The sequence below is a fragment of the Ambystoma mexicanum genome, chromosome 3q (assembly GCF_040938575.1).
Source record: "Ambystoma mexicanum isolate Mex_15411 chromosome 3q, UKY_AmexF1_1, whole genome shotgun sequence".
Lineage (NCBI taxonomy): Eukaryota > Metazoa > Chordata > Amphibia > Caudata > Ambystomatidae > Ambystoma > Ambystoma mexicanum.
In genome coordinates, this window is record NC_090926.1 from 1,247,726,850 (window position 1) to 1,247,754,522 (window position 27,673).

Below are 27,673 nucleotides of genomic sequence, written 5' to 3' on the forward strand. Positions count from 1 at the left end.
ATGCTCCTCACCCCCTCCACATGACTAGCGCAGCTGCTAGTGTCCATACACCCGATTGTGTGGTGATTGGTGGTATCTTGGTCGTTCCACAGCCCCGTGGTACCTAGTTGTGGCTGTACGGGCGGTGGGGGATGGTAAGGGTTGGCTGGAGTAGTTGCATCCGTTTCTCTGGGTCTCGCGGGTGGACCCCTGTGTCCAGCGTCAGCCCTACTGGTGCCCAGGGTACTTCTGTCGGTTCTAGGGGTTTGTCAATGTCCTTTTTTGATGAGTCGTTTGTCTTATTGTTGTTTCGGTTTTAGTCTCTGGTGTTGAAGAGGCAGGTTTTTAGTAATTTTCTGAATTTAAGGTGATCTTTGGTGTTCCTTAATACTTTTGGGATGTTGTTCCAGGTTTTCGCGGCTAAGTGGTAGAAAGCGGTGCCTCAGAGTTTCTTCTTGATGTAAGGTTTTTGTTCCAGTCGGATTTCGTTGGTTGACCTCAGCGGTCTCGTTGGCTTGTAGATTATTTTTTTTTGTAGGAATTCTGCTCCTTGTCCGCCGATTGCCCTGTGCGTTATGCACATTGTTTTAAAGATGATACGCTGTTTTACTGGGAGCCAGTGTAGTGTTTTTAGGGCCGGGGTGATGTGGTCTCTTCTGGGTTATCACACGAATGAAAGATGTCAGATGAAAGACTCCAGAAACCAGAGAGTATTCTTTTGAAAATCAAGTGAGCGCAGTTTCTATACAGACGAAGCGATTAGCGACGCCTCATATGAATCTAGAAAATGGCAGAGCCAACAGAACTTGAACTCTTCCACAACAAATGAAAGAAATGGAAGACCACATACTTGAAAGGAGGATCGCTCTAACTTCCATGCAGGAAGGGAAACCAGCCCACGCCATCTGTAACAACCAACACCTGAAAACAAGTTGACACAAAACTGATCTCATGGAACACAAGGGGCCACGAGCACTAATTTTTACCAGATGCATCTGATCTTGATAGGAAGTCATATAATCTGTTTACAGGAGACATGGCTGTCCTACCCTCCAGTGTGTGAAGGGTATAATGTCTTCATTAACCCAGCCCAAACTAAGCAAAAAGAAGACTTTCCTCAGGTCAGTTGACGCTGGTCAAAATAGACTCCATATGGGCCCCTATTTAGTCATAATGTCTGAATCTATGGACGCAATATACCCTATTGCAGACCACAGATAAAGAAAATAACTCGCCTAGTAACCCAAGAGACACTCCAACCCTAGTTGTGTTCAACCTTTATTGGAGCCCTATGGCAGTTAACAGATGATATTCATAGACACAGTTAGGAGTGAGCTTGACATAATAGCTAAATACAAAAGGATTGATATTGTAGTTTGTGGTGATATGAAGGTTCATCTTGTGAATAAAATGGGAAACCTGAAAGATAAAGCCATTCTGACATCAAAAGAAAGACTATGGGTCAAAGAAATGGACGTGAGATGTTTGTCCAGTGTGGGAAACTACCAAACACAACAAATGATTCCAACATGGACACAGGGTTCAACGAAAGCCATACTTGATTACATATATACATCTCCAGCTATACAGTGTACAAAACAATGCATGGAGATCATTCAGACATCGAATAGCGACCATCATATCTTACTCTTGATCTGGGCAATGTGTCAAAAACAACCGCTCCCAGCACTGGACCTTAATATGCAACAAACACTTTTACGAATGAATCCAGGACAGATGGATGACCTTGTGGGTCAATTTCAACCCTCTGAGAAATCCCCGCTCCTAAAGCTAAACTATGAATGACTTGTAGATCCTCTTATACAAATAAAGAAAAGTGGCGGGATTACCAAGCAGTGTCATAATCACCAATTTGATTGTCAAATTAAAGAAAAAAAAAGGGACCTCAGAAAACTATGCAGGTTCTATAAGATTATTAGATTATCTCTTAGATCCAGTAGGGAAAATATTCGCAACCATGCTGCTTCGAGATCTCTCTACATGGGCCTACGAACAAAATCGCTTTGCTAAGAGACAGACAGGTTTTTCTCAACAAGTGGACAGGAATATTAATCTCTTCCTTCTTAACCTCATGAAACGAGAAGCCATCAATAAAAACACAACAGTTTGGATGGCATTTGTAGATCTGCATTTGACACCGTAAATCGACAACTACTATGGAATAAACTGGAAAAGTGGAAATACCCAGCTCACATCCTGCAACCTACCAAATCACTTAACTCACGGACCAAGATTCGAGTAAGATTGACCAAAGATGGGGTGCAGACCATATTCACCGAGACATGGACTGGTCTTCAGCAAGGCTGCCCCTTGGCAGCAACTCTGTTTAATCTGTTCACCGCAGATCTAGAACAGGAAATGTGGCAGACAATAACGAACCCTCCTAGACTAAATTCTACTCCAGTGCCCCTGATGTATGCTGACATTGTTCTGCTAGATAAAACCCCACAAGGTTTACAATACAGCTTGGATGTTATGGAAACATATATGATCAAAAACGAATTGAAAATAAACATTACAAAAACAAAAGTAATGTCCATAACAAAGACCAAATCCAAAAGGCGAACAAAGTTCAGTCATTCAAATATCTGGGGTTTATGATTAATCAAACAAATGACGAAAAGGAATGGACTCGAATACTCCACAAGTAAGCATATGCCTTAGCTAGACAAAGATATGCTATTCATTGTAAATTTGGAAAGTTCTCCTTTGTACCAATCGTGACCTTTTAGAGGAGTAAAGTCATTCCAGCAATAGCATATGGAAGTGAAACTTTTATAAAACTGCAGCCAACTATATGGCCAAAACTAGAGGCTATATTTTGGAGGAAAATCATGAACCTGCCAACATCATTTCCCATTGCAAGGATATGCTTTGAGGTGTCGATACAATCATTGAGGTTAATTGTGATATGGAAGAAACTGTCTCTGTATTGAAAGATAATCTGCAAAGAAAAAATTCCAGCAATCGAGATGGGATTTTGGTTTAATCTCAGTATATGTGCGAAAGAGGACACCCGTGGGAATCCAGAGGTCTGCCTTGCGCAAATTGCCCCAGTTTTTATTAGCCACAATCCCCGACAAAATGTGATATTTGGTGGGGAAAAACACAATGTTCCCTTTGTCTGGGGTTCTGGGTAATAAATTCTGGGCAGCTTCGCGCAAGTCAGACCTCTGTGCATTCCCACGGGTGCCCTTTTTTGGGAAATGCATGGGGTTCCCTGTTTTCCTTGCTGGCTTCGACACCCTAGGCCCAAATCTGTAGGTTGCCCATATGAACAAATTGTGCTGTGGCGAAAGGCTTGGGGTTACCAGCGGGTTACCCTTTTCCTTTTGTGCCCCCGGTAGGTGCACCCACACATGTGAGGTACTTTTTCGTCTGGACACCTGTGGGAACGCGAGAAGGTATGATATCTGTTGTTGGCGACGTGTTTGGGTGAGTGGACACAGGGAAATGTCTCTGAAATTGGCTGGAAATGAAGACAATTCTCGCTCTGGCCACCCACCGAAACACACCACCAACAACACATGGCCTACCTTCCCGTGTCCCCACACGTGTCCCGATGAAAACGGTACCCACTGGTAACCCCAAGCCTTTCGCCACTGCCCATTTTGTTCATGTGGGCAGCCTACAGGTTTGGGCCTATGGTGTCGAAGCCAGCAAGGAAAACGGGGAACCCCATGCATTTCCCAAAAGGGGACAGCCGTGGGAATCCACACATGGCCAAATTGGAGGGGCGGCCCATCTCATGTAGCCCTCCCCAGGGGCAGATGAGGGGGTGTGGGGGCTGTCCTGCACTCCTCCCTGGGCTCAGGCGTCCGTTCCTAGGAGCAGATATCTGGTCCCAGGGAGGGCTGCATGACATGGCACCCACTCCATTGTGGCACGATGGAGGGGGGGGGGGTGGTTAACGCACCATCACATTAGAACATTTCCAGACCCTTTGTGGTGCCCCACAGCCCCCCTAAAAAGCGTTCCACCATTTTCACTTTTATCCTTGGTTAACCAACTCCCCTTTCGTGCAGAGCGGCACATTGGTGTGCCAATCTGGCCCCGGGGTGCCCAAACTTTACTGCCCCACCCACTGGGGGGCCTGTCCCACAATTTTTGGGGGCCCTCTCCCCCCTCACCCCAAATGGGTGGCGGGGGCACCTCATGCAGGCCTCCCTGGGCCTCCTACAAACGGCTGCGTGAAGTACACCCCCCCTCCATTTGGGCTGGGGGGGAGAGGGCCCCCAAAAATGGTGGGACAGCCCCCCCAGTGGGTGGGGCAGTAAGGTTTGGGCACCCCGGCGCCAGATTGGCACACCAATGTGCCCCTCTGCGCCAAGGCAAGTTTCGTAAACAAAAAAAAAATGGAAACGGTACACTACACTTTAGGGCGGGCTGAGGGGCACCCTAAACCGCTAGGTAATTTTCTAATGTACTGGGGGGGGGAACCCTCTACCCCCGCACACCAAATGCAGGGGGGGCATCTCATGCAGCCTTCCCTGGAGTCAGATGCCCCTTCCTAGGAGCAGATATCTGCCCCAGGGAAGGCTACAAGGGGTGCCCCCATTTCCCCTTGGTGTGAGGGGGAGAGGGCCACCCCCCATTTCTGTAAAATATATCCCTGGTGGCTAGTGGCCCCCCATCCCACCCAAAATTCCCTTTTCTTATTTTCTTTTTGTTTTTCCCCCTTCCCTGGGGGCAGACGATCAGCCATCTGCCCCCAGGGGGGGACTAACCTGCAGGCCCCATCCTTTGGGGGGCCTGCACACTAATTCCTGGTAGCCCCCCTACCCCCCAATTGGATGGGGGGCCACCTTATGTACTCCTGCCTGGGGCCATAAATCTGCCCCCAGGGAGAGCTACAAGGGGTGGCCCCCCTTTCCACTTGGTGTGAGAGGGGGAGGGCCACCACCATTTCATGGGGGGAAAAAAATCCCAGGCCCCCCACCCGCATCCCTGTTCTATTTTTCTTTTTTTTTTTTTAAATTATATTTGCCCCCTTTCCCTGGGGGCAGATGATCAGCCATCTGCCCCCAGGGTTGTACACATATGTGCCCCCATGCTTTGGGGGCCAGGGGGGAAGAGGGCTGCTTACTTGAAGCAGCCCCCTCCCCCCCACGTCACAAACGTTTCCATGGTGGTCCAGCTGGTTGCTGGTCACGGATCAGTGCTTTGCAGGGATCACACAAAACAAGGTGCCAAAAAGGACGAGCTATCTCGTCCTTGGCACTGCGTATGCACTTCCAAGGACGAGATATCTCGTCCTTGGCACTAAAGAGGTTAAGAAGGCTTGTTTTACTGACTTAAATAAATTAATAATTGTTTAACAAATGAACCTTGAGAGTAAGTGTTTATTTGAATAACTGTCACTGTGAAACTCTGTGTTACAACCCTACTGCTCACATTGACCCCTCTTGAGATAAGCATGGTTGCTCAGCCACACTACCGACCTATGTAGTACAGACGTATACCAAAGGTTGGGTTCCTATTGCCAGGAGGTCAAGGTTGCTGTAGTCTTCCAAAGGCTACTGCACACAATCTTGCCTAACAGACTCCATAGTACAGATACAATACAAAGAATAGAGTTCCAAAAGACAGAGCCCATAAGAATGAATGAGTAGAAAAGGGCCCTTCTCTTTCAGGATTAAAAGAAAAAGGTGCAGAAGTCCAGCAAAAAGTGCTTGGGGTCTTTCAAGGAGTGGGGATGAAGCACAATAATGATACATTTCCCTAACAGTCTAGGATGTGTTGCAGTGTTACCATACAGACCATTTGAGACTTGAGGAGTTTAACATCCTAAGGTCTAGTATGGGTCCCCATCGTCCTGATCATTTTCTTACCAGAAAGTATCTGGGGTTCACTGTCCAGAGACCCGTTGGTTTGGTTTCGATTGCCCCCTTTTTTAGGAGGGACCATATGGTAGGGAGAATTCTCATTTCTGTGCTAATTCCCTTCTACCTTAGAGACCCCCAGCTCTTTTCCTGGACTTTGGACTTAATTTTAACCCTGGAGTGAGTGAGGCCCTTTTCTCACGCTCTTGTGTTTCGGCCTAATTTGGATTTTGTGTTTTCACTCTATTTGGAGTCTGACAAATTCCATAGGCATCAACTTTTTGTTTGGTGACTCACAGCACCTTCAGTGCAGTGTCACAGAGAAATCCTTTATATTTCTCATACGGTTTAAATACCTTTTCTTGCGTGAACTACAGTTCCCAAGAATAGTAAAGTGAAATTGACTTTACTTACCTTTTCTCTTTGTAGGACAATCACACATTCTTATCTGGAGTGCTGGGGGTTACCTAGTAGCCCCTTATCCTACTCTCTCATGTAACATTTTTTATGTTACCCTCTCTGCTTTAAATGGCTGGTGGCAGTAGTTTAATTTTTCCTCCCACTGTGCTTTTCTACCGCAGGCTGAACCCTCAGCTGCAGTACAGTAGCCATGGGTGACCATTTTGTCAAAATGGCACCCGTCGTCTTTTTTCGTCATTTTCTGTATGTGAGGTCGGTCTTGGGTTTTACTCTGTGTTAAGATATATTGGAGCCCTTTCTTTGTCTTGCCTTTGGCGGGTATCCGCCCTGAAGCCCACCTCTGGCTCCAGTGTGTCTGGGAGGACATGATGTGAGGGAGGGTCCCGAAACTCCCCTGTCCTTTCTCTCTAGGAATGCCTTAATGCAACAGTCCTGATTGGCTGGCTGGCTGTCCTCTAGGACAGCCACCCTGCTGTGTGATTGGATGAATGGAAGAAACCTGCTTAAAAGGTGAGTGTTTTGGGACTAGAGGCAGTCGACCCCTGGGAGAAACACCTGACGAAGAAACAGTGAATGAAGCTGTCCTCCTGGACCTTTGAATTGCCCGGTGAAGCCCTGCCTCTGTGCTGAACTCCTTTTTCACCTCAACAGAGAAACTCCCGACGGAACAACTTCTCTCCTTGGGTTAGTGGGACCAACTAACCCCAAGACTTAACTCCACTAGACCATCACCCCTGACTTGCTGTGCCTCTCTGTTGCTTTGGCAGCCCAATGCCAGTGGTCGAATATCCGTAGTCGAGTGAAACGTCTGATGCGGTAACAAATACGACAAGAAGCTCCAGGAGTCTAAGGACTCTCCAGAAGCAGGACGATCAGATCCCGAGTTCCCTCATTCCAGGACCCAAGGAGTGAAGGAAGCCTGTAACCGCGAAGTGCCGTTGGACCGAAAGAGCCTGTAACTGCCGACGACCTCCAAAGTACCGCCGCGGGAGCCCTCCGGACGTCCTCCCTCTTGTCCCCATGACTGAGGCTCCGAAACAAGGGTCTGCACTGCTGTAGCAAGACAAAATCCAGCTGGACCACTCTTCTTCAAACCAGAGGTACTGTTTAGGCTTGGGGTACTTACCTCATTGTCTTGTACCCGTGCTTTTCTCAGTTGGGAATTGCAGTGGCTTACCTTTTAGGATAGATTCCAACTCTCTTTTCACAGGCTTAACAGCTTGTGAACCTACAAGGGATTTTTCTACAAACTCTCTAACTTTGTGCAAGACTTTGCTCTAAGAAGTGCATCAGATCCACAGACTGTCCCAAATGAACTTGGCTGCCCTGGCTCCCTGAAGATTTGACTTTGATACTGCTTGTCCCTCGTAGGTGGTAGCTTGTTGTATACTGTTACTGCTGGCGAAAGGCTTATCTAGATTACATTGGAAGATTAAGCTGTCCTAACATATACTGAAAAACTGTCTAATATTTTTCCTTCCCTAATCTTTCCTTTCTGCAACCTCAGAATCTGCAAAGTATAACTAGTGTGATATATAAATGCCATTACTGTCCTTACGATTGAAGTCACCTCAGGGTGTAGGAAGTGTGTAAGAAGCATATCCAAAGATTATCCACTAACTTGCTCTGATTCTGAAAAGTAATTTTAAAGTATATTTGTATTATTACATGAATTGCCTTTCTAAAGAACGCTTATTTAAAAATGTATGTTAATTAAATAAATAACTATTTATAACTGAAACCTTTACTTGGCTACTTGTATTTACGGATTTCATTTGTACAGCTCTACAGCTCACATTTACCCCTCTTGAGATAGGTCTGGCTGCTCAGTCACACTACCAACTTGTGTAGTACAGACCTAAACCAAAAGGTGGGTTACCTAATACCAAGCAGAAAAGTGTTGTGTAGTCTCACACAGTGTGACTACATCAATTCTTACCTAACCCCATACCTTTCGAAGGAGGAATGCTTGTTGTTTTCTGCCTTTGGGATGGGCGGGGGATGGATGGACATTTCCCCATGAATTCCAGAGTATAGCCCTGGTGCAGGCAATGGTGCAATCCGAACACAATGTTGGAGCTCCAACTCGTGTCTATATTGTGGATAGCATATCCATTGACGTATCCTGAGCCAGAAGGTATGTCCATTGGGACAGGAAGCCTTGGATAAGGTTGAGGAAGGCGTTGTTTTGGTGGACCTGGTGGAGGCATGTTAACAACTGCTTCTTCTTCGTTGTCTGAGGACACCATCTCCGGAGCCTCTTTGTCTGAATCAGCCTCCTGTTGTAGTTGTGCAGGATGGGTCATGGATGGACAGGAACTGCAGGGGGTTCTTAAGGAGCCAGTGAAAACTGTGGCTGAGCATGAGTTTACCCGGGAGGTAGGATAATGCAGACGTGACACTTGGGAACTTGGAGACCAAGGGCCTCTGTACTGGCATCGTCGACAAAGCAGACCTGCTTGGTGAAGGCGTAGACCTGGGTGGCAATGCTGCTAAACATTTGGTCATCAATTAAGTGGTTGATGGGACTGAAGTAACGGTTTTACTAGTTGACATAGTTGCCTTGTTTGTCAACAAGTTGGTTGATGGAGTCGACGATGGGTTGGTCGTTGTCGAAGAGGATTTTGTCATCGTCGAGGAGGAGGCGGGGCAGCTGTGTGTCGTTGAAGGGGTTGCCAACGATGCTGCTGTCGATGATGGAACTGTAGTCGTGGCCGAGCATCGCTTTTCTGAAGAGTGTTTGTCTAACAAAACCATCAATAAAGACACTGTTCATGAAGATCCTCGACTTGTTTTTCAGATTACATATCAAGCCTTAAAAAGGCGTTTCTTCCTCGTGTCTGTCATCTCAACTGACTCCTGAAGGCTTCAGATGGAAAGTTGGAACTCTGGAGGCAGTGGAATGGGCTGTAACTTTAAGGCCATGGGTGAGAAGCGAGGCAGCACCAAACCTGAATATTTGATTAAAAAACTATCAAAAATAGACAACAATCATCAAAATTGTAGAAGAGAGAATTCTCTAGTACTCCCAGCACTTAACGTGCAGTAAAGAAAATCTGAAGATGGCCACCAGGGGTGGACCTGTCTAGTTGGCTGTGGACAGTATGACCCAAAATGACTCTTAACAGAGTATTAAAGTGACAAGCAGTTTCAAAATATATAGGTAAACTGCTTTAATGTTACAGTGGATTCCCAGCCTGATGACTGGGAATATTCCAAGAGCATATGAATCCATGAACGATCCAATGCCGGAGAACAGGAGTAACAGATATGTAACTTGTTTCTTTTTCAGTATCTGTCTGGTGTACTCTCTTGGTGTGTCTGATGGGAACCTAACTGTACCTATTCACCCACCTTCTTATCTTTGTTGAGTGAAGTCTTACTGCTCTGACATAGTTACCAATTTGGAGAGTCTAGTCTGTCTTTTGGGTGGACACTGAACACTCGTAGGATACATGATTAAACACAACTCCCCAGAGGCTTGTACAAAAATGGCCCTAACAAATACTGAATAGCCTTCAGTGGTACGAGGCCACACCCATGGCAGTTAATCGGTTTGCAAATAACATAACAGGAGTATTAAGCGATTTCATTTATCCCCTGAGAATAAACATGGACATTGATGTAGGATTACACATGAGTGTAGTTTGTCTAAGCTAGAAGCACTAAAAGGCAAAGTAAGGACACATGTACAGTCAAAGCAACATTTTGAAAAAATATCTTTGGCCAAGTAGTGTGCCTACATACCAGCAGTTAAAGGGTTAATTGATGTAGCAATGAGCGACTTTAGAAAAAGGATGTATATGGGTTCATGATTTTTCTTCTTTCCTTCCCTTAAACAGGTGTCCGGGAGTTTATTTGTGAGACCTGTGGGAAGTCGTTCAAAAGAAAGAATCACTTGGATGTACACAGGAGAACTCACACTGGGGAGACACCGCTGCAGTAAGTTATGTTGTGTTATGTGATATTTCTATAGTGCCTTCACGCCATTCTTATGGCTTCAGAGTGCTGTGGAGTGAGTAGCCTTCGGGCAGTCTGAACAGACGTGAAATAAAAAGAGCATTACATTGCAGGAAAATCATATTCATAATTTCAAGCGACTCTTCAGTTATTAGCAGAGATAACTTGGGTAGTGACATCATAATAGCTGTAGAATGAAGAGTGTACTTGTGCATAGTGGATTGCTGTGTCTGTGGATGTGTGATAGCTGGACTAAATATTTTGTTGGACTCGGTCGTATTCTATAGGGTGCTGTGCTAAAGGTGGAATGAGGATAGTATACATCAGTCTAACAACCCCAAGTGCACATTTCATATTGCAATGATAGTGACTCTACTGATGGTTAATGGGGTTCACTATCCACAATCCTGGTGCCCGGGATAGGTCCTGGAGGGGGTGGTACATGAGCTGGGACTGTTGGAGGAGAAGGCGGATGTGAGCTCCTTTTCTGATACGTATAATTGTGGAGGTACTACGTGGCAGTAGATGTGTGCAGGACCTGAGGCATTGTTACAGGGCCATGCCTGGACTCCGGGCGGTGGGCCTGGTGCAGTTTTAGGGGCCTGGTTGGGTCAGGTGGCTCCTGCGATGATCTAAACATTTGAGCAGGAAGTGACGCGGGGAGAACGTGAAGTGGCTGTCGAACGCCAACTGCTGTTCCACGTCAAAAGATGGATGCCAGATCAAAAAACAAAATTGAGGTGTGCCGGTGTGGTGAGGCGCTGGGTTAGAACTAAATTTGAGAAGACAAACTAAAGTCAATGAGACCCTTACAAACCAAATAAGATTTGGTTGCTGCACGAAAGAGGGACCAGCAGTAACTCTGTGTTACAACCCTACTGCTCACATTGACCACTCTTGAGATAAGCCTGGCTGCTCAGCCACACTACCAACCTGTGTAGTACAGACCTATACCAAAAGTTGGGTTCCTATTGCCAGGAGGTCATGGTTGCTGTAGTGCACCCAAAGGATACTGCACACAATATTGCCTAACAGGGAGTAAAACCTAAGAATGTAATATTCAGTAGCAGGTGCTTTTGAGATCAGTGAAACATAGATTGAGATAAACAGTAACTCTTGTAACTTATTTTAGGATGTTGCACAGCTAACTCACGGTAAGTAAAACCCCTATACTCTTTCAAGGAGCTATCAGCAACTTAAAGGCAGGTATAAACTCGAGACTCGTTTTGTGCCTGTCTAAAACGGACCAGAGAAAGCAAAACCCAGTGTTACACTTTATGAATGACTCAGTTATTCTAGGTAGGTAAAACATAATGCAGTCTTATTCTGGACAGGCTAACAGCAGGTCAGGGGAAGCAAGATCCAGTTGGTAAACTTACACACTAATTTTCTGAAAGAAATAGTTAAGTGAAGCTAACAGCATTACTTTTGGCGAAGAGGCACAACCAATTCACAGGTGAGTAATATACTTTTCTTTTAGAATTGTGAAACTTTTTTATAAGGAAAGAAAGATGTTACATATACTTTTCAGAATGGGACAACATTTCTAAGGTAAGTAATAACTTTTGTAACTGTTCACTCTGAGTTGGTCACCAACCAACTCTTCTATAATATAAGTAAGTCACTTTTAAACACTTATTCTCTTTTCTAGGCAAACGATCCAATCCTTTAAAAGTATTTCCCTTATTCTTGGAGCATGAGTGTTCTCAGTGGTAGAAGGGGGGGGGTTCCTAGGGGTCTGGTGGGCAACAGGCAGTGTTTAGGAAAGGTTCTTAAGTAGCAAAAGTCAGAGTTACTAAGAAAGACTGGGCTTCACAGAAGACACCCTAGGAGGATCCCAACAGTGAGCCGGGGTGAACTGGACGAGAGGCCTCCCAATCACAGAAAACGCCCAAAAACTACACAGGCATCACAAGAGACTAAAGGTAAGTAAATACCCAAGCCAGCACAGTACCTCGGCACAGAAGAAGGTTTTGCAGCAGGAGAACTTGAGGATCTGCAGCCAAAAAACATTGTTGTGGTGACTGAAAACAGGACCTTGGAAGGGATTTCTTTTCAGCAGGGATCAACAGGGAAGGCTCTAGGCAAGGTTTTCCTCGCGGCTGGATGCGGCTCTGTGGATTTGGCGCCTTTTTCAGGCACACAGAAGATGATAGCATATTGCCGGTCAGATTCTCGTCGTTACAAAGGTCCAGGGGACTTTCTGGACTTGAATCGTGTCTCTGGAGTACCAGCAGGATGCCCACAAAGTTTCAGCAAGGATTGGAATTCGGAAGACCGTGCACTGCACTATTTTATTTATTTCAATTAATAAAGCATACAACAGCCCTGGGGCATCGTGGCTCTGTTACATTATATTCACTTTGATGCAACTTAAAACAGATTCTTAGGACCAATATTAAGCAATATTCAGCATCAGTACGGTAGGAGTGTTCCAGGGTTACAAGGGAACAACATTCAGGTACAGTCTAGTTGAATAGATTGGTTTTTACACCTTTCTGAACGCTATGAGTGTGTTTTCTTTTCTAAGTGTGAGTGGAAGGGCGTTCCACGCTTTTGGGACTAACACTTCAAAACTGGTGCCGCCTGCTTTGGCCCTGTTGAACGCCAGGACTTAGAGTAGGTGAGAGTATTGGTAATGGCTTGAGGTCCCAGGGTATTGGGGTATTGCAGGCCTGCAAGGTCTCAGCACATTGTGAGATGGCTCATAATGCAGGTCTTCTTGAGTCTAGTGGGTTTTACCAGGCTCGGGGTCGTCCCTTTTGGGATCCCCAGCTCGATTGGAAGGAAGGGCTACAGCAGGCTCTGGTTACACAGCAGGCTCTCCGGTCGCTAGAAATCGTCTCCGCCACTTTTCCTTCATCATCCAGTTTTGGTTTTGGTTCCAGTGGTCGACTTGTCTTCAGCTTCCAGGTTCGGAGTATTTAACAGGAACTACAGCACCTCTTCTGCATTCTCTCCCTGCATTTTACAAAAAGGGGCGGTCTGGTTGTCCAATCAGGACAGCCAGCCCCCCACTGGGATTTGCCCCCATTAAGGGAAAGAGGAAGACAAAGAGCTGTGGAGCTTTGGACTCCTCCATTGCTTCCTTCCTTCACAGACAGACTGGAGCCTGGGCGGGGAGTCCAGGGGACTCCCGCCGTAGATAAAAAACATACAAAGGAATTTCCCACCCTGGATATCAGGGGAAGGAAGAAGGAAGGGCAAGGAACACTAAAATGGTGAAAAAACAAGACCGGGGCATTTTGGTAAAATGAGTACCCGTGGGTTCCTTTACTGCAGCTGTGAACACAGACCACGGTAAAGGTACACCGAATTAGTACAAGGTATCACTACCACCAGTCGTTAAAGGTAAGCTTGTCCCGGTAACAGAATTGTTAGTTTTAGTGTGAAAGGGGATACATTGCATCTCCCCAGCACACCACATAAGATGTGGTGTGCTGGTTTCACCAAATAAAATGTAAGAGGGATCCAAATATCCTTTCTCCCGTAGTGAACTGTAGTTCTCTGAAGGTTAGCCAGAGAAAGTTAAAAGGGGAGCCCCTAGGGCAACCCAGAAACACCAGGCACTTATTGCCAAAAAGCTGTCAGAGGATAACTTTAAAAAGACACTATGGAGAGTCTAAAAAATGACACCCATAAAAAGACTAAAAGATAATGTGAGTGTGGAAAAAGGTTCCCACACACCAGTATAAGGAAAAGGAATCCACCAGTAAAATGAAAAGGTTCTGGGGTTGACGCAGGTCAGGAAGATTTATAATTACTATGAAAATCTTACCGAACACATGGTTTGGTTTACACAAAGGTTAGATGTTGAGGTAGGCTTCATGTAGTAGACCAGGAGCTATAGGTACAAAAGGAGTGTCTGTTTTCTTCACTTACATGTAGCCGGTCGGTGCAGGCACCAACAGGTAAGTAGTAACACAGGTAAGAAGACTTTCTCTGGCACACAATCCACCACGCATGCCTATCTCCATCTGTCGTACATAATACATTCAACAGGTTACACACGCATACACACGTGCACAGACACACAAACCCCCTCCTCTCACCCTGCCATTACTACACTTCTCTCTCTCTCTCTCTCTCTCTCTCTCTCTCTCTCTCTCTCTCTCTCTCTCTCTCTCTCTCTCTCTCTCTCTCTCTCTCTCTCTCTCTCTCTCGCTCTCTCTCTCCCCCCTCTTAGATTCACATGCTGTACATAGGCCGACATCTAGTGGAAGCTGCAGAGTATTACAGTTTGTTTTTCGAAACTCAAAGGGGCGAACTACGGCGTGCCAGTAATACTATCCCTGGTGTGACGTCCACTGTACCCATGATCCCTCACGCGTGTAGGAACCTCAGATTGTTTTTTTTCCGCCATACTTGTTCGAAGCACATCGCTGAGTTCCCTTGGCGTTATCCATTTATCAATATTTCCCTGTTTCTCCCACCCTACGCTGAAGATCGATGCCGGTGAATTGAGATTGAGGAAATCAGCCGTTGAGACTCCACGACGGACTTTGGGCCTCGGAAGGCCTCTGGCCTCGGCCCTGTGCAAGTAGGGAGAGTGGGGGTGGTCATACACTCGTTAGCTACACGTACCCCCGCTGCCAATCAGTAACATAAGGAGAGTACTCCCTTTAAATTCTGCCCGAAGTGTAACAGGAAGTTTCCCTGGGTAGACGAACACAATACGTGTAACCTTTGTCTCCCACGAGACCATCCCGAGGCTACCTGTAGAGCTTGCAGGTTCTTAAAGCCCAAAACACTCACACCGCTCAACAAAGCACTGGGCCCTTTACGCCAGGCAGCTAGAGGCCATGGACGCCATGGGATCTTTCAACGATGGCAGCAAAGCCGCTTTATCGGACGACGAGGGCACAGGGGTGACTTCAGACACCCACGTGCAAGCCCCGACCTCAGAGGACTGACCGGCGGTTCAGTTATGGGAACAACACCCGGCGGCAAAAGCGGAACACACCACTTCCACCAAGCACATTAGCCCCAGCCGAGATTCGACACGCATGTCGAGCGATCGGCAACAGAAGGCATCGAGAGAGCGGTCCACTGAATCTGTGTCCTCTGGCCGTTCCCGGTCACGTTCGCCTCACGACAAACAACAACCATCCACGGTTGGGAAAGGAGCCACATAACCAGAAGTCATTGAGGAACGGTCGTCAGACGAATACGACCTCTTCTACCCCCCCGCCCCCCACCCCACCCAAGTAACAGGGTCGACGTCTACGAATCTACGCCCCTCTTCCAAGACTTCTGAATCTCGTACCACCTGCGACCCATGCAGGAATGGTTGGCGACTGTGGGCTCAGGCAAAGGGTCAGTGGGACGATCTAGTGGTTGTTTCGCCAACACTAGTACAGAGTCTTTGCTGGTGGACAAGAGAGAATCTTACAAAGGGGAAACCCTTTTTTTACGATCCATAGATGCAAGCTGTCATCACAACAGAAGCCTCCCTGTCAGGGTGGGGAGCTCACTACCTTCACCACACAGCCCAGGGTCTCTGGTCTCACACAGTGGCTCAGAATCACATCAATCTGCTAGAACTTCTGTCAGTCTTCAGAGCGCTTCGGGCATTCATATCCCTCCTATCCAACCTGTCAGTGCAGATCCTAACAGACAGCACGATGGCAATGTTTTTACGTAAACAAACGAGGGAGCACTCGTTTGCCAAATCTGTCCAAGCTTGCCCAGAAAATTTGGAAATGGACACTCGGACGGAAGATTTAATGTCATCTCAACATGTTCCAAGGGATCTCGATTCACTAGCGGACGCCCTGAGCAGAGATCCCCTCCCAGAGGAACACAAGTGTCGACTACACAAAGAAGTCGTAGAAGGAACAAGTTACTTACCTGTAACTGTTGTTATCCAGCATGGGTCTGGCATGGATTCACATGCTCATGAATATTCCCCGTCGTCAGGCTGGGAATCCTCGGTAAAGAAAAAATCAGTATCAGTTTCGTTTCTGATCTGTCTTTCGTAGTAGTAACCAATCACTGATCTCTGCGTCATACTGACCACACCCAATGACTGCCCTCTACCTAAGCCCCGCCTCTGGCAGCCATCTTCAGATTTGGTAGCACGTGAAGAGGCAGTATGACCAAGTGAAGAGCCGCAGAGGGGAAGGCGGGAGGGTTCACATGTGAATCCATGCCAGACCCATGCTGGAGAACAACAGTTACAGGTAAGTAACTTGTTCCTTCTCCAGCATGGGGTCTGGCATGGATTCACATGCTCATGAATAGAAGAGTAAATAGCAGTACACACTTGCACAACCACGGGGGGTGGCAAAAGGCTCAACATTAAGCAATACAAAAAACTCAACATTAAGCATCTCTTACCTCCTCACCAGGCTCACCTTAAGCGAACAGGTTGCGCAGCACTGCTTGGCCGACCCTGGACTCCTCCCTGGAATCCCGATCGACGCAGTAGAATCTCGTTAAGGTGTGCGTCGACCTCCACGTAGCAGCCCTGCAGATGTCCAGCAGGGGCACACCAGATAAGAACGCCGTGGTAGCAGCGATCGCTCTGGTCGAATGGGCTCTCGGACGGCCTGGCAGCGGTCGGTTAGCCAACCGGTGGCAGTGCATGATGCAGCCGGAGAGCCATCTGGAAATAGAAGACTTCGAGAGAGCCTTCCCTTGATTCACAGGTCCAAAGTTCACGAACAGCTGTGATGTCCTCCGGAAACTCTTCGTGCGGTCCACGTAGAACTTCAGCGCTCTAGCCACATCCAGCGAGTGCAAAGTCCTCTCGGCCGGCGACAAAGGAGACGGGAAGAAAACAGGTAACACCAAGGGTTCGTTAAGATGGAAGTCCGACGGCACCTTGGGCATAAAGGAGGGGTGCGTCCTAAGCACCACCCTCGAGGCATGGAAAGTCAAGTACGGTGCTTTGCAGGATAGGGCCTGGATATCTCCCACTCGTCGTGCAGAGGTAATGGCCACCAGGAATGCAGTCTTCCACGACACAAACTTCATCGGTGCGGAGTGCATCGGCTCGAATGGGGGCCCCATGAGCCTGGTCAGCACCACGTTAAGTTCCCACGCCGGGGCCTTCACCGGCGGGAACGACCGGAAAAGTCCTTTTCATAAACTCTTTTACCAGTCGATGGGACCACAGGGACGTCCGTCCTGTGGGTCTGGTATATCTGGAGATCGCCGCCAGATGAATCTTAATGGAGGCATGGGCTAGCCCAGCCTTTGCCAGCGATAGCAGGTATGGCAGCACTTGAGGGGCCGTAATCCGTAGGGGGTTGATCTTCTGTGCTCGGCACCAGATAGAGAACCTCTTCCACTTATGACCGTAGCATTTGAGAGTCGAGGACGCCCTGGCCTTTGCAAGAACCTCTCTGCAATCGGCCGGTATATCGTAGCCTCCAAACTCTAGCGCTGCAGGAGCCAAGGCTGCAGGTTCAGCGACGCCGGGTCGTGGTGGAAGATGGCGCCTCCTTCTCTGGAGAGAAGGTCCGCGTCCGCCGACAGCTTGATGGGAGGGGACGTTGACCAGTCCAGAAGGTCCGGGAACCAGATCTGCCTCGGCCACGCCGGTGCGACGAGGATCATCCTGCACCGGGACCTCTTGAGCTGGCTGATGAGTCGAAGCAGCAACGGCAACGGAGAGAACGCATACAGGTATAGGCCGTCCCAGGGGAACGAGAACGCATCGCCCATGCTTCTCAGCTGGGGAAACCTGCTGGCGAACCTCTTGCACTTCAAGTTCGTCGCTGTTGCGAACAGGTCGATTTGGGGTTTGCCCCATCGTCGGAGGAGTTGATCCACCTGATCCTGGCGCAGTTCCCACTCGTGACACGCGCGCAGCTCCCTGCTGAGCGAGTCGGCGATGGTGTTGCTTTCTCCTGCCAGGTGGAAGGGAACCAGGAACATCCCCTGGGCGACCGCCCAGTGCCACAGATCCTGTGCCTCCTTGGATAGGGCTGGGGATCTGGTGCCTCCCTGCTTCCGTATGTAAAACATTGTCGTGGTGTTGTCCGTGAAGATCCGCACCACCTTGCCCTTGAGCGACGGGAGGAACGATTTGAGAGCCCAGAACACGACTCGGAGTTCCAGGACGTTGATGTGCAGGAGCCTCTCCTCCGGGAGCCAGAGGCCTCTTGCGTGGAGATCTCCGGTGTGGGCGCCCCAACCTTCCAGGGAGGCGTCCGTCGTCACTGTCTCCTGGTACGGCGGCGTCTGAAAGTCCTTGCCCGCCGTGAGGTGCGCTCGAACGCCCCACCACTGAATCGCCCGCCGGAACACCTCGTTGAGGGGGACCCTGTCTTCGAAGGTGCCCGTCGCCTGCATCCAACGGGCGTCGAGAAATTCTTGAAGGGGGCGCATCCGTAGTCTGCAGAGGCGCACCAGGTAGATGCAAGAGGACATCATCCCCAGGAGGGACTTGATGGACCTCACCCTGGCCACGTCCGTGGCTAGCAGGCCCACTTTGCCTAGAATGGTCTTCGTCCGTTCTTCCGACGGGGCCGCCAGGCGCCTCACTGTATCGAGCTTCGCTCCCAGAAACAGGGCCACCTGCGACGGCAACAGGTGGGACTTTGGGTAGTTTATGGCGAATCCCAGGTCTCTGAGTAGCTGGACGTTCCTCGCAGTGTGTTCGACGGCGAGTTCCCTCGTCCTTGAGCGGATGAGCCAGTCGTCCAGGTAGGGGTAGACGTGAATCCCCTGCAGGCGCAGCCTCGCCGCCACTGGTGCTAGGCACTTGGTAAAGACCCTGGGGGCCGACTTCAATCCGAACGGCAGTGCTCTGAATTGGTAGTGGCGTCCCTGGACGACGAACCTGAGGAACTTTCGGTGACTTTTGAGGATGGGAACGTGGATGTATGCATCCTCCAGGTCCAACGACGATAGAAAGTCGCCTTCCTCCAGCTGTCCAGTACGTGCTGGAGGGTGACCATCCTGAACTTTTGTGATCTGATGTATTTGTTCAAACGACGAAGGTCCAGGATGGGGCGCCAGCTGCCCGTCTTCTTCCTGATGAGGAAGTACCTTGAGTACACCCCGGAGCCTCTTCGGGACAAGCTCGATGGCGCCTTTCCTGAGCATCGCCCGTACTTCCAACAGCAGTTGCGGGACGTGATTTTCCTTCCTGGCCACAGGTGGAACGTGAGGGCACTTCTTCAGGAATTCGATAGTGTCCTCTTGCCAGGGTATCCAGCAGCCAACGGTCGGTGGAGATGAACTTCCACACGCCGAAGAAATTCGTCAGCCGGCCTCCCACCGGGGTGCTTCGGTGGGGGCCCAAGACCACGGCCGGTTCAGTCCTGCTTGGAGGTGGTGGCCTTGCCGCCCTGGCCACCTTGCCGACGGCGGCGAGGCGCTCCCTGCTTGCCGCGACCCCTGTAGGCCTCCTGAGACGAGGAGCGTGCCGCCTGGCGGTAGGACGACGAGCCACCGCTGGAACCCTTGGAGGCACCCTGTCTGCCTCCGGAGCTCCGAAAGGGCCGTCGTTGCTGAAGGGCTCCTAGGGCGCGTGCCGTCTCTGTGTCCGTTTTTTTGGCTTGGAGGGATTCGTCCACCGCCTTCCTGAACAAGTTGCTGCCGTCGAACGGCATGTCCAACACCCTGGTCTGGACGTCCTGACGGAAGTCGGTCGCCCGGAGCCAACCCCGTCGTCGTAGGCAAACACCGTTGCCCAGCTGGCGGAACCCGGTATCGGCAATATCGGTTGCCACCGTTATGGCGTGGTCCGACGCCACCTCGCCCTCTTGCAGTTTTTCCAGGGCCTCGGACCTCTTGTCCGGCAGGAAGCCCAATATGGGGGCCAGCTTAAACCAGAGCTCCCTGTCGTAATGGGCCACGATCGCCAGGGCGTTGGCCGCTTTGATCGGCGTTGCCGCCGACGAAATGACCCGCCGCCCCATGGCGTCCAACTTCTTTCCCTCGCCGTGAGGCGGGGAATTCGACATAGAGGCTCCTGACCCCGCCGCTTTCTTTTTCGCCGCCGCCGAGACGACCGAGTCTGGCGTTGGCTTGTCCCTGAGGCACAGGGGAGCGGTTTCGGGGACCCGGTACTTCTTTTCGTACCGGTCCCGTTTGGCTGGTGCCGTGGAGGGGTTTTTGAGAACCGACAGGCCCTCCTCCCAGATGTCATCGATTAGAGGCACCGCGATGACCGTCTTCCTCTTGGCCTCCCGGCGCTGATGGAGGAAACCTTCCTTTTTCTGCTCCTCCGGGCAGAGCTGGAACAATTCGGACGCCCTGGCGATCATGGCGTGGAATGAGCCAATCTCGTCGGGCGGCGAGGCCCGTGCGACGGGAGACCCGTTCCGTCGCCCTCGCCCTCAGAACCCGCCGTCGAGCCCAACGCACCATCATCTCCCGACTCGTGGGAGGATGAGGAGGGAACTGTAGGCCTTACGAGGGCGAGCGGAGGAGAGGGTTGGGTCCTCCGTCGTTTGTTCTGAGGACTTCCCGACGGGCCAGGTTGCGGGTCCTCCGGCCTGGGCCGTGGGAATCTCGTCCTTATCTCAGAGCATAAGGACTGGATCGCAGACAAAATGGCCGCCGAGCCATCCTGAGGCCTAGGTTCCGGCCGCGCCGAAAGGGAAGGCTGCTCTGCCTCGCCATCGTCGTCTTCCTCGGTTATCTCCCGAGGATCTTCCTTACGGGATCGAACCTTCTCCAATTGGACTTCGAGGTTCCTCACGGCCTCGGTCAGTTCCTCCTCCGAGGCTGACTCCGAGCTCGAGGAGGCTACCGTGCCCCCCCTCGCTTCTTCCATCATGGCGGCCACGACGATGGGCTGAAAAGAGGATTCCCTCCTTGGCGGCAGGGAAACTCTAGTCCCGGAGGCAGGCTCCGCTGGCGGGGTCTCTGTTGGCTTGGCCAGAGTCGCCGTGATCGCCTCTATAGAGGCCTTTGCCTGCTGGGTAGGGGCCTTCACCACCTTAGGTGCGTCCCGGGCCTTCTCCTTCGGAGGAGGGGCGACGCCTCGCTCCCCCTCTTCCGAGATCGGACGGGGCTTCTCCCGAAGCTTACCCAGGGTCTCGGACTTCCTCTTCCCCGAATTGGAGCGCTGGCTCGTGGTTGACGGTGCCGGGGAAGGTGCGCCCTGCCTGGCGACCGAAGAGCCCGACCTTTCGGCGCTCCCGGAGCCAGCGGACTCGCGGCGCTTGGCCTGGTGTTGGGCCCCCGTCGCCGGGGCGCCCGCACAGGACTTAGAAGCCCGCTCGGACCCTTTCTTCTTCTTCTCACCCGTTGAGCCCTTCTCCAACCAGCTGGCGAGACGGGATCGACGGTCCCTCATGGTCCGCTCCGACAAGTTCTTGCAGAACTGGCAGTCCTTCTCTACATGAGTCTTGTCCCCATGAAGACAGTAGAGGCATTGCGAATGTTCGTCTTCCTTAAACACATTCTGCAGCCCGCATCCAGGGCAGCTGCGAAACAGCTTGGGTCCGGGCGACGAACTCGCATCCTGGGCCATCTCGAAGTAGGCCGCGAATCTTCTGGAATCCTCCAAGAAGTTGATTCGACGAAGTCTTCACCCTTGAGGGGCGTAGGAAAATCCCGTAACGGGTAGCCGTTAACGGGAGTAGAAACGGTGGAGCTTGAGGCTCGATTAACCGAAAAAATGTGAAAATTCTTGTGAAAAAGCGCGAAACACGCAGTAAAAGCTCGAGAGCTAAGCACGAGGACTCCCAACACTTGAACGTGCGGTAAAAATCTGAGGATGGCTGCCAGAGGCGGGGCGTAGGTAGAGGGCAGTCATTGGCTGTGGTCAGTATGACGCAGAGATCAGTGATTGGTTACTACTACGAAAGACAGATCAGAAACGAAACTGATACTGATTTTTTCTTTACCGAGGATTCCCAGCCTGACGACGGGGAATATTCATGAGCATGTGAATCCACGCCAGACCCCATGCTGGAGAAGATCTCTTCTCTCAGTGGGGTTTCTCCACTATAGACCTGTTCGCCACAGGTGAAAACAGGCAATGTCCAGACTTCACATCCAGGTTCCCCCAGCCAGGCTCCAAGAGAATGCTCTATTGGATGAATTGGTCAGGGATGTTTGCCTACGCTTTTCCACCAACCCCTCTGATGAGGAAGGTGGTCAACAAGATGCCCAGGGAATCGATGACGCTCATCCTGGTTGCTCCTATGTGAGCGAGACAACCATGGTTTCCGCACCTACGCAAACTGGCGGTGTGCGACCCCATCAGACTCCCGTGCTGGTACAACCTATGCTCCCAGCACGAAGGACAAACGGTGCATCCTCAACCCAACTCGATGAACTTGGCAGCATGGCTCCTAAAGTCATAGTTCGGGCATCTCCATTTACCCCAGAGATGTATGGATAGTTTAAGAGTCAAGAAAACCTAACACAAAGCACTGTTACTATGACAAGTGGAAAAGATTTGTTATTTGGTGCCAGAATAAACAAATCAACCCAATTCATTGTACTCCTTCCAATATTGTCACCTATATGCTCCACCTACTTAATGCAGGGTTAGTATTTAATTCACTCAAAGTACACCTGGCCACGCTGTCCGCCTACACCACCTCCCATAACAAGGTGTCATGGTGGAAAATGTTAGTTGTCAAAGCCTTTATGGAAGGGGTAAAGAGACTCCACCCTACAATTTCTAACCCACCACCAGGTTGGGACCTTAATGTGGTGATTGCTAAACTAATGGGACCTCCCTTTGAACCCATGCATAAAGCTAGTCGCAAACACCTGACTTATAAAACTGCCTTCTTAGTAGGCATTACATCCATAAGAAGGGTCAGTGAAATTCAAGCTCTCAGTGCAAGATCCTTTCTTTACTGTTCATAAGGATAAACTGGTTTTATGCACTCAACCTCGGTTTTCACCTAAATTAATTTCAACATTCCATGTTAACCAGTCCATTGAGCTACCGGCCTTGTTCCAAGAACCCAAAAGCTCTGCTGAGGTGAAACTCCACACACTAGATGTGAGGAGAGCGGTCCTCTACTACGTGGACAAGACCAGACCGCTAAGAAAAACAGATCAACTGTTCGTCTCCATAGCTCTAGGTAGAGAAGGAGATTGCGTCTCTAAAGATGCCATCTCTAAATGGATAGTACAGTGTATCCAACTGTGCTACTCCCTTTCAGATAAGATACGGGCCCTCATTACGACCCTGGCGGAAAGTAACTGACATGACCGCCACAGCGTAAATAGAGTTTCCGCCATAGCACGATGGAGCAAAGTGCGGCTAATTCCGACCCATCGGGCACGAGCATAACGCAATGGCGGAAGTGCAAAGTCCGCGATGGCGGAAATGGCCCCAAAACGCCCCTTACCGCCGTCGTACGCCGCCCAAGGTGCAACTCCGCCACCCATCTCAGCGGTCACCGTAATGAGCGGGCAGCGCAAATTACGGTCACCGTAAATATACGGAAACGGAAGTAAAAACATGGGGCCGGAACGGGAAACAGCACGCCGTACACCTATAAAATCAGAATCCCAACACAACCATCAAAAACCGACCCTGAGACGCATCCCAACCCGTTAGCCACCCCAGTTAAAAAAATAAATATGGGAAAAGTTGCTAAAAAAGCGTGCGATCGCAAGCGGCAGGTCCACTTCTCCCATGAGGAACTCACCGTGCTCACAGAGACCCTCCAGGAGAATGCTGCTGTCGTCTTCTCGACGCAAATGACCAGGACGGCACTTGCGATCAAGAAGGCCATATGGGCCCTGGTGGCACAGCGGGTAAGTGCGGTGGGGACCGCACCCCGCAACCCACAGCAATGCAGAAAGCGATGGGACGACTTGCGGATACGCATCCGGAGCATACTTTCGGCCAACCGAAACATTGCCACAGCCACCGGGGGAGGATCGGAATCACCCATCAAGTTGACCCCCTGGGAAGAAATCTGTGCCTCCACCATTGGAATGGAGAGCATAGAGGGAGTCGGAGGGATGGAGAAAGGAGTGCAGACATCCGAAGAATCAGGTAGGTGGCCCAAATAAAACAATGCTAAATCCACAATGTCCAATCATGTGAAGTACCATGTGTCCCCATAGTGCAATAGAAACACATGTCCAGGAGAACGTCCACATACATTGCCATGATAGCGCCCTTTAAAAGTCAGATCAAATACATAAATAAGTAAAAATCCTAAAACCACCCTCTACATGTGCAGCATGCACACCCTAACTGCAGGCTGCAAAATAACTGCATCCGCAATCCACACAAAAATGAGACCACCTCCAAGGCCCTGACCCAAATCACCCTCAGGTACCACCCCAATGCATGTGATACATTGCCATTCCAATTTCCACAGACCCATAAATAACGCTCGCCCTCCTTTACTCCACCACAGGGTCCGAATCAAACGACGAGCTACAGGACACCCCTACCAGCACACCTGCAAAGAGGGCCAAGACCAACGGCCAAAGACCCTCCACCTCAGCTGCACGGAACAAAACACGGCAGCAGCACAAATCAAGTGGCAGCACACTGGAGGGGACTTCAACAGGCACCCCAGCAGCCAGCATGTCCACAACAGCAGCACCACAGGTCCCCCCAATGGATGCCACAGAAGGCACTGCTTCTGGTGGCAGCAGCACCATAGGTGACACTGCTTTCATGCCAGCATGCTCCGACACAGAAAACGGTGCTGTAGATGTAGGATCCATCCATGACCTGTCTCAATCCCCCTGTTTGTTTCATCCCGTACACCATGAGGAAACCACGCAGGGGCACCCACTAGACGACGACTGGCCAACCCCCACGAGGCCTGTGGCAAGGCAACATGAGGTGATCAGCCCCGCTGTGACACCACCGCAAATGGGCATGGCCCAGCAGAGGCAACAGTCCCTCGAGCAGATGATTGTGCAACAGCAGCAACTGGCCACGCTCCTCAAGGAGCATGCTGCTGAATGTGGGGGTTCTAAGGCAGCCATTGAAACATCTACTGAGACACTTGGGGCCGAAATGGAGCTAAGTACAGAGACACTAAGGGCACAAATGGAGAGAAGCACCGAGAGCCTGAGGGGGGAACTGCATGCGACGTCCAAAGACGTATGTGGTGAACTTGCCGCTGTGCGCCGTGTGCTCACTGAGCTCTCACAAACCCTTAGGGACATGCATGGACGTGAGCAGGCAGAGACATCATCCGTTGCAAGTTCCGTCCAGGGCAGCCCCCAACGTAGATCTGGGAGGAACCTGCGCTCCACAGGCAGGGGTGCCCCTGATACCCAGAGAGGGGGCTTGCAATAGCGACTGCCCACTGACGCTGAGCATCTTTGGACACTGGTGTTGGGGGGAGAGGTAGGAGGGTGGAGGGGGTATGTTGGGCTTCTTTGGGTGGCGGGTCGATTGGGTGTGTAACATCATTTCACATTTGCTATACATTTCTTCGCATTCATCCAATGAGATGTGTGGACATTGATCTTTGTGTACGAGGCCTTTCTTGGCGTACAGTCCACATTGTGCATGTTCCAGACACACACAGTGCCACAAGTCCCGTGTCCATGTAACAGCCACCAGGCGTGAGTGCTAGAAGCATGCATCTATGAGATTCTGACGAATTACACGGGCCTCCTGTGCCTCGCGGACTCCTTGAGGTGCTCCCACATCCCCACCCACATCATCACCATCCTCAGGTGCTTGCAGTTCTGCGTCAGGGGGCATGGCCACATTTCTACGTACGCACATGTTGTGTAGCATGACACATGCCATGACCATCTTTGCCACCTTCTCATGGCGGTACAGGAGTGCCCCGCCAGACCTGCTGAGGCAGCGGAAACGAGCCTTCAGTAGGCCGAATGCCTGTTCTATGACTACACGGGTACGTGAGTGGGCATGGTTGTAGTCCTCCTCATGCTGGTTCTGTGGGTTCCGGATTGGTGTAAGGAGCCATCTCTTCAGTGGATACCCAGCATCACCTGTATGTGGACAAAGAAGGATGTTTGTGGAATAACATTGCTACGTACGCATCCCCCCCCTTCCTGCCACGTCATTGACGCATCACCTACCCCACATTCACATGCATTAAATGAGACTCACCGAGTAGCCAGGATCGGTGCCCTGCGTGTCGCTCCATGTAGCGTGGTATTGTAGAGTTCCTCAAGACCATAGAATCATGGGTTGATCCTGGAAATCGGGCACAACAATGTGTAAAGATCCTGTTGGAGTCACACACCATTTGTACATTGATAGAATGATATTGTTTCCTGTTGCGGTACTGGACCTCCATGGCATGTGGGACAACCAATTCCACATGGGTGCAGTCGATGGCACCAATGCAACCCGGTATGCCGCCAAGTGCATGGAATCCCACTTTTGTGTTTGTTAGCTCCTGCTCCGAGCGTGGTAAAGAGATGTAGTCGTCTGTGTGCTTCAGGAGGGCATCAAGCACTTGGAATAGTGTCCGTGACAATAGTGGCTGTGAAATGCCATGCAACTGTCCGACTGTGTGCTGGCAGGTGCCTGTGGCCAGGAAGTGGAGCACAGACACCACCTTCAGTAGGGGTGGGATGGCGGTGGGGCTATCTATCATGCTGACAAGGTCAGCGTGTGTCATGTTGACAATGGTGGTTATGGTTTCCCGGTCCAAACGGTAGAGGGTGTGGATCTGCTCAGCAGTGAGGTCGAACGGATTAGCTCGGAAGCGTGGGATTGCGGGCTGCCTGCGTGGTGGTAGTGGCTGTGCTGGTGGGCCTTGCTGCCCGTGCCTTGCCCTCCTCCTCCTTCGTCTCCTCTGTGCGGCCGGTTGTTGTAGTAGTTGGTGTTCGTCTTCTTCTTGAAGTTGGAGTACTTGCAGTGCTATCAGGTCCCCCAGGCCCAACATCGCTAGTCCTGTCGGTAGCATTTTGGAGTGGGTGTGGTTGTGGGAGGGGTTTGGGTGTGCATTTTATGTGTTTTCAGGCTGTATGGCCTCCACCTGTGGTGATTCATTCCACCTGTGCCAGCTGCAGTAACTATTGGGCGAGCACGTCCCGCACACAACGCTGCAATTTGACGCATGGCATCTTGCAATTACAATCATGTATTTAATCCCGATGGCAGTGAAATATTGGTTTATATGTTAATTTTGCTATTGTTCCATTTTTTAACATACTATATTTGCAGTGGCGAACAAACTTGTGAAGGGTCAGTGGAATGTAGTACTCGATGAACGGTGGACCCTCATGCAGCACTGTACCGACGTTCACCGACGGGCGGGGAGTCCCATTAGTGATTGGAGCCAGTTACCATTTTCACACACAGCCACACTACATAGATGTATTTGTGAATTCTTGCGTTCACAGATGCCTTTTCGACGTGATGTTGCAAATGAGGAATTCGAAGGACAGCGCTTTTGGTTTTCAACTAGCGGCGAGGAGACGCCCACAGGTCTGACAGGGAATATAACGTTCTATTGTTGAATGTCCTTGGGACAGGGCCCATGACGAGAATGCAATGATTGATATGAATTAAATGGGATGCGCAATAGCGTAGTGGATGATAAGGCAGGACGTTCCCACTTACATGTTATTTCACT

The 27,673-nt window shown here is 50.2% G+C and overlaps 1 protein-coding gene across 1 annotated transcript in view; it reads left to right on the forward strand.

Moving 5' to 3' along the window:
* Positions 1–27,673, forward strand: part of ZNF653 (zinc finger protein 653) — a 412,702-nt gene that overhangs the window by 339,188 nt on the left and 45,841 nt on the right. Inside the window, exon 8 of the mRNA XM_069604215.1 lies at positions 10,085–10,184. Coding sequence (XP_069460316.1) covers positions 10,085–10,184 — 100 coding nt within the window. The remainder of the gene's footprint in view (positions 1–10,084; positions 10,185–27,673) is intronic.